Here is a 16981-nt window from a genome sequence, read left to right as displayed (position 1 = left end):
CCTGCTCATTTTTTTTGCATTTTCTCTTAAGAAAGCTGCAAGTGACTGCATGACAGCTACAGATGTGTGAATGATTTGATAAATAAAGCTTCTGAGACAAAAGTAAAGTACTGTTGAAGGTTTGTATTATCTGTCATAGAGTCCAGGATCATCCTTCAAACATGTTGGACACAGTCTACACATATTTGACAAACTACATCAACTTCAGGTTACACGTTTGTATAGTAGACTATTGTAACTACAGTATGTTCAACGATGTATCTAGATAATTGTACTTCACAGAAACATGCAACATATTGACATTAAAGGTAGTCGATAACAAAATCTAGTTTAGCAACCCAAGCTGTCTGTCCTCGCACTTACATCACAGAGAGAAATCTTCTCTAGTCCATTTATGTGCTCATCGTTAACTGTACATGAGTCTTCAATACAGTCAGCTGTGAAGACTTGTTCATCATTTCAATGAACTGCTTCACTTCAGGAACATCAATATCAATAGAGGCAATTTTCACCGTTCAGCAGGAGCTTCTGAGGCTTATGTTGTCTAATCTGTCGGCTGCAGGTAGAAACCGTCTCCCATGACTGAAAACTGTCTGGTCGTGGTAGGTAACATCCTCAATATTAGAGCTCATTTAAACCCACAGTGGCATCTTTAATGACAAATGCTTTTTAGGACTCTATTGTGGCTTGAAACTAGCGGTAATTACTGGAGGACTTGCTGTCCCCCAGATCAATACTTTAGTTTTCACTGCAAGACATGAATTTATGGGAATGCATTTGTGAATACAGATGGATTTGCCTCCATGCATTCACTGCAGTAATTACCAGCACAGAGGAAATCTTTTGTCACTGTAAAGAGCTCCATCACTGAAAAGAGATTGAACCGGCCTTTAATGAAGACACAAGATGGGCTGTAATTCCAGTCAGCTCAGCTCAGTGACACTAAAAACAAGCCTTAATTTTCCTTTTATTTGCACAGTCACTTAAATTCTACTATTATTTGTATAGAAAAATACCTTGAAAAACAAACCCACAATTCTTATCGTCGCTTTGCGGTGAAATGCTATTTCCTGCTACGTGTTGAGGCACATCGCAGGGAGAGGAAAGGAATGTTCCATTTTATTCTTGTGACAAATTCTGATTTAAAGTTTGACTCCAGTTTTATCTGAGAAGACCTGCCAGGTCAGCTGAACAGACAATGTGAAATAGAGTCAGGCTGTGAGAGGAATTCAACACTTCCAAAGATGAAAGAGGGCCAGTGAGAGTGAGGTAAATGATTAAAAGGACATTTTGAGGACCTCAAGCTGGAGGAGGGAAATTGGATTTAATGCTGACAGACAGCAAATGGTGTGCATTGAAAGACTAAACAAGCTGGACACTCATCTGTTTTTCTCAGAACGGTGATTCTTTGTAACTTCATGTCCTTTTCAGACTCCAGGTGAATCTTGCCATCCTCCTTCTCCCTCTGCTTCCTTTCAAAATGAGCTTGAGTCCTCCGTGTCTCTGCCGTCAGAGGATGCTTACCCTCTCAGTGAGACCTTGCACATCCGCATCCTCCCCACCCTCCTCATCATCAGAGGCCGGTGCAGGAGGAGGAGGCACAAGGTGAGCAGGGTATGGCAAAGTGTGTTCCCGGGCAAACATCTGCCAGCGGCTGTCGTCGCTCTCGTGGGTGATGTAGCGCTCTCCGAGTTTAGTCTCCAGCTCCCGCAGGTCCAGCCAAGTCTGATAGTCCTGAGAAATGAGAAACAGGAACAAACACGGGGATGAAATTTCACTTTCAGGAGCCTTGAAATTAGATCAGTGCTAAAGGGGCTTTTATGCGTTTATAGTGCATCATGCAGTAATCACTTTAGGTCGTGTGTGTGTTTAATAGAGCATGTGTGTGGGTAAGAACTTGAATGACCCTGAAATTATAAATTAGACTTTCATCCCTGCTACGGCTCCAATGACACTGAAGATTAATTAATGTGTGGACATCACTGCAACAAAAACAACAACAGTGTTGAAAACTGCAGAGAGATCTGGCTGCTCTCCACCGTCTTTTGTTTTGAAGAAGACATTAAAAGCATCTTTTTATTTTATTTTTTTTTTTACAGCTAATCTACCGTCTTACACCCTTAGTAAAGTTCCAAAACGTCTGCCTTGAGCTCCCATCTCACAGCTTGGACATGAGTGCACACCCCTCCTGTTTATATTTGCCATTTCCTTTAATGGCCACAGATTTTACTGATGCGATCTTAAGATCTTGAGGTGCTGCTCAAGTTAATGGCTGTCACCATATCAGGAGAAGACGCTGCATTGTGTACTTTTATTCGGGTGTTACGTTGTACTGGAAGCTCGATAAAACAAATTTAAACAGAGTCAGAGCATCCTTTTTTTAATGCCCAAACAGTGTTTGTGTGTGCACATGAAGCTACCTGTAAGTATAAATGGCTGAGACTTTTGTCCACACTGTAGCGTTTCCTCATCTTGACTTGCAGCAGGTTGTTGATCAAATCAATAGCTGGAAACACAAAAGTTTACATATTGTTCAGTAAAAAGTTGCAATAATACAGAACTTAAAGGCACAACATCATCTTTTGACATGCCAGCTGCATCTGGACACTTTTACACCAGAATATATCTGTATAAGAATTACATTGCAATGGAAAAAGGAACCACTGCTTATCACAGATCAAAGTATTGTTGGGTAAATTTATTGTGAAATATGAAATATAAAGTTGTTTTCTTTTTTTTTGCTTGTTCTGCTTTGGCATTTCACGTCCTTCCACATTCACACTGAGTTGGCAGTTTACTAGTTACACGAGATAAAACTAATGATGTACAAGAATTTGTGTTGTCTGAGCTTCATGATCAATGCGGAGATGCTGTATTGCAATATACAGAGAGGTGCCTTTGTTGGGTATACACACATATAATCCAACAGCAGCACTAACTGCATCCTTTCAATATGTTGGCAAAGGTGAGCCATCGTGTCTCTAAAACAGTTTGGACAAAAGCTGAAGATTACAGCTTTCATAAAAGGAGGTTTCACTGGAAAACTGCTAAAACCAAAGCAGCACTGCACTAGTTTTGGAAAGGTGTATCAAATAAAGAGAGTGTATTTCAACTCTGATTTTATGTGAAATTAAAACTCTGCCTGCCACTCTGTGTTTACCATCACTGGAGATCTGTTTCCAGGGGTTGTGAGGGTACATGAAGGCTGCGTTGTGGATCTGATCATTGATGTCTTCATCCTCATTGAATGGGAAAGTCCCACTGAGGCTGACGTACATAATGACACCGACTGACCACATGTCCAAGGAGCGATTGTAGCCTTGGTTCAGCAGCACCTCCGGGGCCAGGTAGGCCGGGGTGCCGACCACCGAGCGACGGAAAGACTTCTCACCGATGATACGGGCGAAGCCGAAGTCGCACAGCTTCACCTGAGAGAAAGAAACCGTTGGGGAACAGTGAGCAGGGATTTAGGAACTTTATGGGAAGATGAGGGTGAAAAAAATGAAATTGATGAAATGATAAAGACTTTTGAGAACAATAAATAGAGAAATAACATGTCTGATTGAGGTGCTCATTAAAGAGTGTGAAAACCATAACTGCAGCATGTAGGAAGTGTGTGTGGGTGTGTGTTTGTGTGGGTACCTGTGGAAAGGGATCAGCGGAGGCAAGTAGCACATTCTCAGGTTTCAGATCACAGTGAACGATGTTCTTAAAGTGCAGATGTCTCAGAGCTGCAAGAATCTGCTCACACATCAGCATATGCACATGCATGCCCACAACCACACAAACAGGATACTAGTTAGTCAGACAGCCACAGACGTTCACATTCAAAAATATACGTCTCACATCACGCAGGAAATACGCATGATGTTGCCCAGATAGGCAGACCACAGAAAAAACACGTAGCAGGGCAATGAAGTATTCAGACGTCAACACTTTGCATATTACGGCACATCTGTACAAACATTGCTCATCCCTCCGTTGCCATACACACCTGTGTGATGAGGAACTTGGTGAGCCTCTCAGGCAGTCTGCCTTTCTCACTCGAGAGGATCATCTCCAGCATGTCGCCGTGGAGCTTTTCCATCACCACAAACACTTTCTCTGGGGTTTCAAACATGCACTCCAAGTTCACAATGCCCAGGTGACGTAAACTCTGAAAGGTACCACGGAGAAGGATTGGGAAGAATTAGGATATAGAGGAAAATTTGCAGTGAAATAGCAACACAATAAAGGAGAGAGCTGTGGAAGATTTATTACAATATTTACAGAGACAGAGTGAGAATCGGAAGATGAGATTAAACAGTGTGAGAGACGGGAACACGGTGACAGAATGAGATGAAGAGGAGACAAGACAGAGACCGATAGTATAAGTAAAATAAACACTAAACCACAGAAAATGGAATGTACTACACAAACAGAGAGCAGAAAATCAAACTCCAAAAATGGTATAAAATGTTCTGTAAAAGGCCCTTCATGTACTGATACATGTATGACTCATGGGGGTTTCTTTTTTTGGACACGCTATCACTTAAATTCTGATAAATGTGGAAGTGCCACTCCTGTCACGGGCTAACTGAATTAACTGTAGAGCTAAAAGGAAGGTCAGGTGTTTTACTGACAGAGCAGTAAACAAGTGTACACAGCAAATAGACAAAGTACTGCACCTCTGCCTCCATCTGCTGGTGAACAATGTACTGTACATTTAAATGTGAAACCTACACCAGAAAAAAGGCCAGCTAAAAGGGATGAAATTGAAATGTATTTTGAAATACAATAATCCTAAATTAAAACAGAGCCATTAGGCTACACATTAAAGCAATAGAGCTGGGAATACTCCCATCAGAACAGTACAGTAGGATTAAAAAAACACCAAAATGACATGAACAGTTTTCAGCTGACTCACTGAAGCTTCAGCTTATTACACCTTCTAGTTGTTCAGTACATAAGATATCTGGCATGACAGTAAAAGGGAAATGAGTTACAAAACAGTCATAATATGATGGTCATACTAGAGCATACTTTTTTAATAAAGGTTGTTGTTTCTCACAAGAAATACTCTTTTAAATGACTCCTCTGTCAGATTTTACGGTCATCATTAATGATTTAAATTTTACAAATAATCGTTACTGTTTTAAGTCTCTGGATTTTAAAGCATTTGGTTTAAGAGCATATGTGAGCTGTTTGTTGATATCCAGTTACCATGGATTTAAATGTGGTTTCCTATTATCTCTACACAGTAAGTCAAAAATGGAATTTCTGTAAACAAGAAGCAATAGAAATAGAACATTTAAACTAAATATCATGCACATTATGAATATGACCTGTGACTGTGGACTATCTAAAAATGATTTCCTGACCTTTTAAAATGAGGATGACTCAGTGGAAAATAAACTGGAATAGTGAATGTCATTTATCAGATCTCTCTGACCTTTGTGCTGTTTGTAGATGGATCTGTAAAGCACAGCTCACTGTTTCTAAAAACCTTTGTCTCAGTGCTTGAATACTATTGTCCTGTTGAAACATACTGAAAGTGTGTGTAAGGAATTCCCTTTCCTTTTAACATGATAATAACTCATAAGCAGGTTTGGTCAGATAATGAATCGTCTGTTCTTTCAAGGTAACCCCAGAGAAAATGTTTTCTGCACTTCCTTTTAAAAATGGTTTCAGCTGACATGATGTCTGATGAAATGTATGCTGTGTGTCATTACCTGCAGGATGGCCACCTCATTCCTCAGCTGGCTCTCTTGCTTAGTGGGAAAGCGAAGCTTGTCAATGACCTTAACAGCGACATCTCTCCCCGTCTTCCTGTGCTTCCCTGAAGAAGACAAGCGTTAGTAACAGACGTGACTGTGAACTGGAGCTCACTTGCATGTATATATATTGTACACTAGGCTCTGTCATCCACAGTTTGTACTCCAGCGATTTAACACTGAACTACAATATTGTTGAGCTTGTAAGTGACAACTAAAATGTGTTTTGTAATTCCTGGTCAAATCCTACACCTAAAATACCTGAAGTACAATACCAACAGAGATTTGAATGTGTAATGTTTGTGGTAATTCACACAGCCTTCAGCTTCAAGTAGAGATGGTGAGCAGGCTACAGAGATCTGATAAGCTGAGCTACAAGTGAGATTCCACACTCCAAGTTTGTTTTTTAAATTTTCAAACTTTATTTGTAGCTATAAATCCCAAAAGGGTAATATTTTGATGTGTTTTCCTCCAAATCTGTAAACAGACTGTTGTGTAAAATGTGTTACCTTCCCTTTAAATGTACTTCTGGCACATAAACAAGGCACCTGCACCAGTATAGTACATGAAGGGGAGGCTGTGATTTACTCCCTTGTGTCTTATTAGCGTTAAACTTAAGATATCAGGGTTTCCTATATGGCACTTCAACCGATTCATCTTGACTTTCACAACACACAGCAATCTCCAGCTCATCAGGTCTACATACCTCCATACACGACTCCAAATTGCCCAGATCCTAGCACTTCATCAGCAAAAATCTGGTACACTGTGCCAATATCCTGCAGGAAAGTAATATATCACGCAGTCACCATCATACTTCGTGTATAATTACATAAACATTAAAGGAAATAGTTAAAATTGACAAAAGTCTTACCACATTCTCTTGGATTTGACTGTTAGACACAGATATGCTGATAGATGCTTGTCCTGGAAAAGCAGTAACAGGAAAAACATACAGGTTATACAGTAATCTAAAATTAAAATCTTTGTTTTTGGAAAGAAGCACCTTGCCAGTGCCAGCTTCCTAGAAGTGTCTAGTCTTTATTTAACCAGCATGTTTCTCAACTCACTGTGCGGCGTCTTCCCCTCAGCTGGCGGTGCATCCTGAAAGATGACTGGCATAAGGGCCTGGCGAATGGCGCTCTCCCAAGCCTTTGCCACCTCGCGGCCGATGCCACTGTTGGGCGCCACCTGGCTCGGGGAGGGAGGCGTCTCTGGGAGAGTCTGGGGGTTGCTGGGGGAAAGAGAGGGGAGGGTGTTGGGGTCCTCCCCTACAAAGTAGCACATAGTGGCTGTGATGAGCTCAAAACAATGGGGATTGGTGCCTTGGGGAACGAGAGTGAAGTCACCAGCGGGACGCAACTCCAGAATCTCAGATAGAGGGATCTCCTACAAGAGGATGAATGGATGGGTGAGCAAATGAAGGGTGCACACGTCAAATACATGAGCTGAGAGCAGAGTAAACTTTACTTACCTTGTAGTATTTGTTGGAGGTGTTATTCTGGAAAAGGATGATGCACTTACAGTCCAGACGCCAGTAGTGCCTCTTTCTCTGTTGGGGGTTGAGACAACAAATATAAGATAGGGCATGATGCAGTAAGAAATGGGGCATGGATTGGGGGTAAGTTCAGGAATCAACAGGAATACCTGAGTGGCCAGACGAGAAGAAGGATGAGCAGGACTACAAGCTGCAAGACGAGAAGGTGTAAATATAGAGAAAGACAAAAGAGACAATAGCGAAAGAAAGAAAATGAGTGTTAGTGCAGCCAGAGAGGAAAAAAAAGACTTCAGAGGCAAACAAATGTCTTTGAGGTCAAATAAATTTTGAATTGGGGAAAGAAAAAAGGCAGAAAATGGGCTTTTAGACTGAATTCACCACACATTAGCTGAGTGCTGTTGTGTTTTCAGGGAGACTCAACTTCATCATCAATCAAGTATTCTTTTTTTTCCATGCACACACACACACATATACACTCACATATACACAAATATAAAAGAAAGAGGAAACAAAGTGCATAAAGGCAGAGAGACCAAATAATAAGGGTGCAAATTGCTGGCAGAGGAGCTGCCCGACAGAGAAAAAGGAGTGATGACTAGAAGGCATTTGTTATCCTTAAGTGAGCAGAAAGTAAACAACAAAAAAAAACTTGCTGCAGTAAATCATAGAAAAAGGAGTGAAGAAAGTGAGTTCATGCATCGAGAATAAACTGACTTAAGTCTATATGTTTCAATACTTCTAGAAAGAAGTGCACACCGGTTTAGGAAGAGATTTAGGGTAAGTATGTGTGATGTTTTTACCAGTGTGTCCTTATTGCTGTAGTGAACCATCCATCCTTCCTTGATAGCTGTGCTGGATCGACGGGTTGTCTGCCTCACCGACTGTACCACCCTCATCAACGGGATGTAAACACTAGAAACAGAAAGACAGAATTCAGGTGGTTGGCAGGTAAAATAAGGGATATAACTGATTTAACATTCCTTGAGACTTGTTTGTAGTTTTTCTCCAAATGTTTCTTAATACCTTTGGTCTCCACTGGTTCCATCCTGGTTGTTGTCAGGAGAGAAGGATCCAGGGATGCTGCAAGCCTCATCTGAGTCGTCTATCGAAGACTTGTCCGAGGCGTCGTACTCACTGCTGTAGTCCATCGGCACCTCAGGATCTGCACTGGGACTCAACATGTCTGGGGCAAAAACAAGGAAGAGAATGGGCTGAGTGCAGTTTCATTTCTAGTGACTGTGTTTAATAAGCAGTGGGGGGAAAAATAACTACTAATTGCTGCTGTCATGACAACTACTGAGGCTACTATTATTAAACTATAAAGGGAGAGCAAAGCTTCACATGCATCAGCACTGAGTGCTGATAATACTCACCAGAGTTACTTCTGTTGTCTGAGAAGATAAAAAGATTAGTGCCAGTGAGTTTCAATGTTGTTAGAATAATGTGTTATATTACGTATTGTTATTACTGTAACCTTGTTCCGTCAATGTAAACATGCAGAGATTTTATCAACTCCATGCAGGGTTAACAGAGTCCTAAACACATTAGAAAGGTGATAGATTCACATGTTTCCTCACCTCCAAGGGTCTCCCCGAGGCAGTCATTAGGAACCTTGTATGCGCAGCGTTTATGGCAGTTGAATTTACAGTCTGAGAGGACAGTAACACAGTTAATTCAAAGTCAATTACATGTCAGCTGAGTAGACTGGCTAATATTCTGCATATGTCTCTCTTTTTGTCTGTGTTCACCTTTGCACTGTAATCCCTGCCTGAACAGTCCACGAAGAAGCCTCTTGCAGAACTGGCACACTGTCGGCCTTGTGTACGAATGAACAGCAAACGTATGGGGAACCTTCACTTTGGTCAACAAGATCTTGTCCAGATGAACTGGTCGGCCTGTGTAGAAGCGCCGGGCTTCGCTTGGGGTCCGTGGCTGCAAGAACAGAGAGGAAACTGATTATTAATGATCCTGGGATACTTTATTTAAGTTGATTTAACCCACTTGTTACAAAATACTTGCTTATTTATACATCCAGTCTTCACAAAGAAACAATATTATTTATTTTGAGTTGTTTTTTGGGTCACTTGATGAACTGAAGTTCAGTAAACACTCTGTTTAAGCTCTATTTTGGATCTCTATCAACTCCTGAGGGATATATGTTGGTTTTTAGCTGCAAAATGCTTCACTTTGTTTCCCTCCAAGTTTGTAAATATGTGAGTTTGTTATCAGTTTGTTTGTTGCTGAACAGACAGTGGGTCTTTTGAGTTTTGTCTCTGAAAACAGCTACCTGCTACAACCAAAATAACGACACCCTGAGAGGATTTACCAAAACAGTGAAGTTGTTGGTTAAACGGCAGAGTAACATTTTCAGTGTTGCAGTTGTAGAACCATATTTATTCCACTCCTTCTTAGTCAACTTTTTGGGTTTTTTTGGTCAGGGGTGTTAGGGTTAGGGTTAGCGCAGTCCTAAAAGTTCAGTTCCAAAATTGCAGTCCTGAAACTGCAGCCTCCTCTGCTGCAAACGTATTATGTGGGAATGAAACTCCATAAAACCTGAGAAATTGTAGTTTCAAGTGATAATTCTTTGTGCATTTATCATAACAAGCAGCCCTTTCCACACTGTGGAATTGTTTTCATGTTGTGGTCTGATACATTATTGGAAAATATCAATTGTAGCTGGTTTAAGCTTCTGTTTCCTCTCTAATTAAATGGCTTTCCTACATCATCTTTGTAACTGGAGTAGATGAACAGGGGAAGTCAGTCAGCAATAACCATTGTTGCCTTGAATGAGCTAATCTGTTGGCTTGAAAGGTGCACATAAATGACTACACAGCACTTGTAGTGGAATGCAGTCCTGCTGGTAGTTTTGAAGGTTTTGAGATGGATATCTCAAAACTTTTAAAACTTTATGCCTAAACCACATGCCTACGCATTTGAACTTGTCAGTTGTAATTTTTCACTGCCATCTGAGTGTCCCTTCCATTTGCTTTCAGTGCCAAACTAAATGCCTGCTAAATCACTGGCTAAACTGGGCTAAAGAGGTTTCACACAGTTTGTGACACAACTTGACATGCTCAACTAAATGTTATCCAATGATCAGTGTACCTAATTTTAATGCAATTAAAGTGGCCTTAGAATAGAGAGAATTAATTAGCCAATACCATTTGTGTGTGTGAACGAATGAGGCTGGTATCTTCTGCACAGGTGGAGGTTGTCCCCACACTGTACACTGACTCAGTGGTGGAGAGACGCAGTGACTGGCTGCTGCTCAGGGATGTGGTGGACAGACGACGTTTACGAGCTCCACTACAGTTGTTGGGGATGCTGAATGCACAGCGCTTGTGGTAGTTTAGTCCACATCCTGCAGGGGGCGGCATGGATCAGAGAGTCAGAGAGCAGCAGGTCAGCAGAGTGGGAGATGGAGGATATGTTGTTAGTGTTTCAGTCCATTCAGTGTCTTTTCTCATTCACACTTTTCTATTTATTGTGCTCACCGTCACACTTGAGCCCCTGTCGGACCAGTCCGAACAGCATCTCCCCACAGTGATCACAGAAGGCCGGGGCCCGGTATGAGTGCACATTGAGTGCGTGGGGCCGGATCTGGAAATCTTCAAACGTGGCTGCCGCTAAAAGAGATAAAAGGGACACAGTGTGGTCACAGTGTGTGTCAAGATACAATCGTACAGCTGTAACAGAGCAGAGATGTAGGATGATTAGATGGATAACATGGAAACAAGATGGAAAATTACATTGAGTTTCTACCTGATGCAGGAACATTAAGGTTTGAAACACTGAAATAACAGATTAGGCTGGTGTGAGATACTGTGTAGTCAAATAAGCAGATAAGAACTGATTTCATTTTGAGTTTGATATGGCTATCATGTACCCTACAGAAGAGAAGAAGATTTCCATACCAGACAGCACCACCTCAACCAGATCTCCCTCCTGAATGTCACCGGCAGTTTTAACTAGTTGCAGGATGTTGTTGGTGGATGTGTCGTGTTTAAACAGCAAAATCTTGTCATAGATGCCATAGAAGCCACACTCTGGGAACTGCAACATACAAAAAAAAAAACATAATAGAAATGTAGGTTAGAAGGATTGACTGTGGAAAACCCAGAATTTTGATTACTGCCATAATTTAAGTCCTAACTTGAGAGAAGGGCTGTTGCACTTCATATCATGTAATAAATAGCTTTTTATTAGGGACCAGCATTTGAATGGTGATTTATAAGCTTTCAGTGTTGACAAGTAAACAGGTCACTCGGCTTTTGTTATTGACAGAAAATGCTCAAATAAAACTGAGAATGAATACATAATCAGAACCAACCAGCTATGACAAGACAAACAAGACATCTGATGGAACGTTTGCCAATTGATTTAAAAGGTCAACAACACACTAACTTTTAATATTTCACTTATTTTTTGGTTCTATATACATTTTTTCTTATTAAACTAAACTTATGGATGTGCAGTGTTACCTCTCAAATGTTTTCTGCACAGTTCTTTTTTTTACATTATGCTTCAGATATTCATTACAAACAATAGCAAAACACATCAAAAAACCTTAACATGTTGGGGGGGTTTTTTTTAGGGAAATGGATACGAACCCACAAAATGTAAATGTACAAACATAATGTCTATCCAAATGGCTAGAAATATTTGGTTGAAATATATTTATGAAACTCTCAGACTAGAAAACACTGAAACATTATTTTGATTTTGATCAGTGTAAATTTACCTGTAATGACAGAATCCTAGACTTTGACTGGTGATGGAACAACCAGTGGACTATTTAGCATCAGCTAATTGCTAATACTGTACAAACTCAACAGTCCTTCTTTATATTCAAGCCTGGAGAAAGCATCTACAGGTTGGTCTTTAACAACTACATTATGAAATGCACATCTACTCTATATTAAACTTACAATTACACTAAACAGTCACTGCTCTTCTGATAACATTTAATATAACAGTTGGAAACATTCACACCCGGTGGGAAAATGTCTATACAGTATTTTCTTATTACTATATGTATTTAATTAAATCTATCATGCCCTGCTATGTAACAGCACTGGGATATATAGCTGTCTGAACACACACATGCACACAGAGACACACACACACACACACACACAAACACACACTGTTACACAAGAAACACAGGCTGAATTCCAGATTTCAAGCAACTCGGTCAACGTGAAGAGCAAGACAAAGGAGAAACTTTATCCCGTCTTCCTATCAGTCATATACCCGCACACACACACACACACACACACACACACACACACACACACACACACACACACACACACACACACACACACACACACACACACACACACACACACACACAGGTGTTTCCATGAAGCTCTTCCAGAGATATGAGAGATGAGAGTGTCAGTCAGAAGTCAGCAGAGCGAAGGAGGCTGTCATAGGGAAACCCTGCCCTCCTGAATAGTTAATACTGTCTGGTTCACTTCAGTGGCTACACCACACAGGACACCACAGCTACAGAGACCGAGGAGGGGAGACGGTCACCGGGTTTTAAAATGAATTTGTCTTTTAGGAAGTGAGACCAGGAGGAAGAAAACAGTATTGAACAGAAAACACACAAACACACATAAAGTAGTGCCCCCTGCTTTTCATTGCTGTTGTTTTCCCCGCTTTGGAGTCAAGATTCACCATCTGGCCGGAGCTCTAACAACTTACAGGAAGGGGAACCCTGGTCTCCACCTCAGACCGACACAATGACACACACATACATCTCCTCGCTTACCAACAGACACACCCTCCTTACAAACAGCGACAGACACCCTCTACTTTTCCCCCCACCGTTTCCCTTCTTTTCTCCCAGGCACATACACAGTCTGCCTCTCAGTTTCCCAACAGGCGCTCCACATCACCACATCTGAAATCCAGGCCTGGGTTGTACTGCTGCCAGGCTACACAGTGAGCAGCCACGCCTCAGCAGTGGGCTACTGCTGCCGACCACACAGTCAACAAGAGTCCAAAAGCACACAGTGGCCTTTTTTTTTTCGATTTTTTCAGAAGATACCTGGCCTTTTAAACAACCTTTTTAAACAAAGTGTCACCTATAGGGCTACAAGATGAAGATGGAACACCAACTCTTGGAGTGGTAATGATGTCTACAGGATGTATGAGCAAATCAGTGTAGTGCAGCCATTTAAATAAACCAGTAAACCTGTATAATCCACTTACAGAGTTGATATGGCACCTGCTGTTCCATTTAAACATCCAGCAAAATACACAGCAACACTATCACGCATTTAATGTTATATTTCTGGCTACCGGATGAATTAAGTCTTACATTTTCTATCCTTTTAGCTTTGTTTTCACTCCTCACAATGTGTCTGTTTTTTAGGTCCTAAATGTTGCACTATGTTACCAGTGACTTCCTAACTTTGTCTGAGTGCCTTTTAGTTCTGGACATGCAGTTGTTGGACACATTTTGCTGAAAACAACTGATTGTCCCATTTGGGAATGATAACTGCTGATAGGAGTGAGAGTGAGCCACACCAGTAAAGATACAGGACAGAAAATTTAAACAATATTGCGAAGCTCAGAAAAATATAAAGAGAGCTGCAGGTTTAGTGATAATTCACTGAGAGCATTTACTTTCCCATATAAGTCATAGAATGCATTGCTAAGATTAAGGACATAGTGGAGGTTTTATTTTCCTGAGTGATAAAGAAACTATCTCTGACATTTTATTGTTGATGTGACTTCTGAAAAGGTAGATTTTCCACTTGCAGATAAAGTTGGGGAGACGTGCACTAAGTGTGGCTGTGGGTAGATCAAGTGTAGAACCTTGACTGAGAGCAACCATGGGGTTAGATGGTGACGAGTGCACGGTCACCCTGGAGTGCAAGTTTCACCATGGCGATGTGACAGGAAACTCTTTTTAGCCAGCAAACTCAAGCAAAACAGATTCTAAGTGAAAGTTAAAATGTGCAGGATTAATGTCTGGGCTCTCATTCGCCAAAAAGAAGAGCCAAGCTCAGCACAGCAGGGAGTGAAGGCTGAGGAACACTGACTGTGGAACTTGCTGTTCCACTGTTTCATGAAGAGTAGCAGTGGCAGTAAGAAGCAGCAAGCAGCGACAAAGTGTTCAGACGTGAATGAACAGGACGCTGATGCTTTAAGGGCACTGCTATAATGAAAAGGCCACACTGGCTATGTGCTGCAGTGACAAAATGCCATGTGAGTGTAGCATCTGCAGCATTATGTCTTTCCAAATTCAGTAAACCATTTTTCTGAATAATCCATGAAACGTGCGATCAACAGTTTTCCAAGCGACAATTACTTTGGTCATAGTTTCCGTGAAGACAGTTCTATGAGGCCTGTGGATTATGCAAAGCAGCAGAGCCACTGTGTCTAGAAAACGATGAATTTTTGCCATTTTTCAATGATGTGAGAAACACAAATGAAGCAAAAAGTGTAGGCAGAAATATCTCAAGAGCTAGCCAGATAAAACCAGAACTATCTGCATGTCTACATAACACTAGCGGTAAATGAGAAAATAAGTTGTTTTTTCTGTGTTTTTAGAATTTGGATGAAAAGTACCTCTAATCCTAACAGACGTCTGGATAAATGTTTCTGGCTTTCAGTCAATTAGGCGACACAGACACTAATGAGAAGAGGCTCCAAATCTTCCCAGCTCCAGACTTAAATACCCAGGAATGACAGGAGTGATTCATGTAATAAGTACATGCATCAGTACCTGGGAGTGCCACAACTAAACTAAACTGTTGCCATTAGCAATTACAAACACCCGCAAAGCCCAGATCACAGGAGACTCCCAGCTCTGCCCAAATCCACAGACAACCCTCCTCTAAGTCCTCTATAAGCCCCGAGGTGCTGTTTGATGCCAGTCTCCCTGCTAGTAGCCCCAAACTGCTGCTGCTTCTTTTCTGAACAACTCGAGAAACAAGTCAATATTATCCTGCACCTAGTCTCCAAAACATACACAATGCACTGACCACAATTGCAGCTGCCACGTCTTGTGCAGACCACAAGTCTTTACAGCTACACTGAAAAGCACAATATCCAAACTCCCCCCAAAACCACAGTTCCCTCAGAGAAAATAACCATTTTTCTTTTCCTCTCTCCCTGTTCCAGTTTTCAGTGAAAGTACAGGGTGGAAGGAGCACAGAAGGCACATATTACTTCTATCTGTGTGTCAACATGGCGAGAAATGACATTATTTGTCTTGTAATTACATAATCGTCTCTATATGTTTACGTGTACAGTGTACATTTGGCTGTGGGGATAAAGGTTAGGAGTACTGTTACAGGAGACTGTGTGTGCATATGTATGAGTGCGTGTGTGTGTGTGTGTGCACGCAGTCTGCAAACAAAGAGCTGGCTGTATTATCATATATGCTGTAGTATAGTGTAGTGTGGTTTGCCTGGAGACAGGGTGGGTCTCTAGCTGCTTTCTTTCAGTCACCAGGAATCAGGTTGCCCGGCGTTGCCTGCACTATTCCTGCAGCTCTTCGGGCCAATGAAGCCATTATGAGTGAAATGAATTATGGACTAGGTTTTCTTTAGCCAATCCCCTGCCTTTGTTTCCCATCACTCTTATTTTCCTCTTCAGTGCTTCTTCTCAACGATCCAACTTTCCTTATTACCCCTTTTTATCAGTTGTTCTTATTTTGTGTGCTGTTTTTTTGAGACACTGACCAGAAACAAGGCAACAGCGGCCTTGTGAAGTAGATTAAATGCATAAAGAAAAACATTCTGCCTTCTTTCCTTATCTTTACCAGCTACTAACATTATTTTCAACGTGGTTCACTTTCTCTGTCACAAGCTGAGGTGATGTTTAGCTCAGCTAGCCTTGTCTGTCTTGTTCTCACCTATGCCTTGACTAAAGTATTTTCTTTGAAGGTCTGATGCTTGATCTCATGTTCTGGACATTAAAAATGATTTTCCATATAAGCAGACAGAGTTTAAAGCACAGGTGTCTCGACAGACCTAAAAGATCTTCTATCTCTATTATCCTATTGGGGTAGTTTGCCTATTTACGTGACTCTCAAAGTCTCTTATTAGCTTCAAAGAAGGGTATACACAGCATTAAAACCACGTCTATTATTGTGTAGGTCCCGCTTGTGCCAGCAAAAGCAGCTCTGATTCATTTGACCACGTATGTTGGCATCTTTTAGGTTCTGTGTTTCTGTGTTCTGTTACTGGGTGGGGATTCTGTGGATGGAGTGTTTTTTCTATGATTGGATTGGTATCTGGAGAGTTTGGACTCTGGTTCAACACTTTGGGCTTTTTGCTGTGTTCCTTCAGTCATTCCAGGTTATGACCAAAACAATGTTTGGGTGGGTGGAACGTGACAAAGTAATGTCCACATAAATGCCAGGACCTGACATTTCCAAGCAGAACATGGCATTGTAAGGAGATGATCTATGTTACTCACCTGACCTCTCACTGGTTTTAATGTTGTTATGATGCATTACAGTACATATTTGTAGAATTTAAGTTCACCAAGAAAAGGTATGTATTATGAAGGTGTCAAATATAATAGCTGGTAACAGAACAATTGCCTGTCTAAAGCCTAAAACCTGTTATATATTTTAGCAGCCAACTATTCATAACCACTCAATAACAGTTTACTAAAAGTAACCTTTTTTCATGCATAACTTGTGTCACACTATGTTAAACCAGTCTGACTGAAAAACCATCAAAAGCAATAACATGGGCAA

At 41.1% G+C, this 16981-nt stretch overlaps 1 protein-coding gene across 2 annotated transcripts in view; it reads right to left on the bottom strand.

The window, feature by feature from the left end:
• Positions 1 to 108: 108 nt before the first annotated feature.
• prkd2 (protein kinase D2) overlaps positions 109 to 16981 on the bottom strand; it is a 34858-nt gene continuing 17985 nt past the window's right edge. Inside the window, exons 2-19 of one of the 2 annotated variants that reach the window (XM_023285621.3) lie at positions 11166 to 11304; positions 10746 to 10877; positions 10413 to 10612; positions 9000 to 9183; positions 8829 to 8900; positions 8625 to 8642; positions 8275 to 8434; positions 8052 to 8163; positions 7228 to 7305; positions 6824 to 7142; positions 6628 to 6680; positions 6460 to 6532; positions 5712 to 5818; positions 3995 to 4156; positions 3643 to 3741; positions 3161 to 3428; positions 2421 to 2506; positions 109 to 1734 (exon numbers count right to left, since the gene is read on the bottom strand). In XM_023285621.3, coding sequence (XP_023141389.2) covers positions 1510 to 1734; positions 2421 to 2506; positions 3161 to 3428; positions 3643 to 3741; positions 3995 to 4156; positions 5712 to 5818; positions 6460 to 6532; positions 6628 to 6680; positions 6824 to 7142; positions 7228 to 7305; positions 8052 to 8163; positions 8275 to 8434; positions 8625 to 8642; positions 8829 to 8900; positions 9000 to 9183; positions 10413 to 10612; positions 10746 to 10877; positions 11166 to 11304 — 2487 coding nt within the window. In that variant the 3' untranslated portion in view covers positions 109 to 1509. The remainder of the gene's footprint in view (positions 1735 to 2420; positions 2507 to 3160; positions 3429 to 3642; positions 3742 to 3994; positions 4157 to 5711; positions 5819 to 6459; positions 6533 to 6627; positions 6681 to 6823; positions 7143 to 7227; positions 7306 to 8051; positions 8164 to 8274; positions 8435 to 8624; positions 8643 to 8828; positions 8901 to 8999; positions 9184 to 10412; positions 10613 to 10745; positions 10878 to 11165; positions 11305 to 16981) is intronic. The other variant, XM_023285622.3, reaches the window with a different exon arrangement.

This window comes from Amphiprion ocellaris, chromosome 7 (genome assembly GCF_022539595.1).
Source record: "Amphiprion ocellaris isolate individual 3 ecotype Okinawa chromosome 7, ASM2253959v1, whole genome shotgun sequence".
NCBI classification, from domain to species: Eukaryota; Metazoa; Chordata; class Actinopteri; family Pomacentridae; genus Amphiprion; species Amphiprion ocellaris.
Note: the sequence above shows the minus strand (reverse complement) of the source record. Positions and strands in the feature narration are given on the sequence as shown.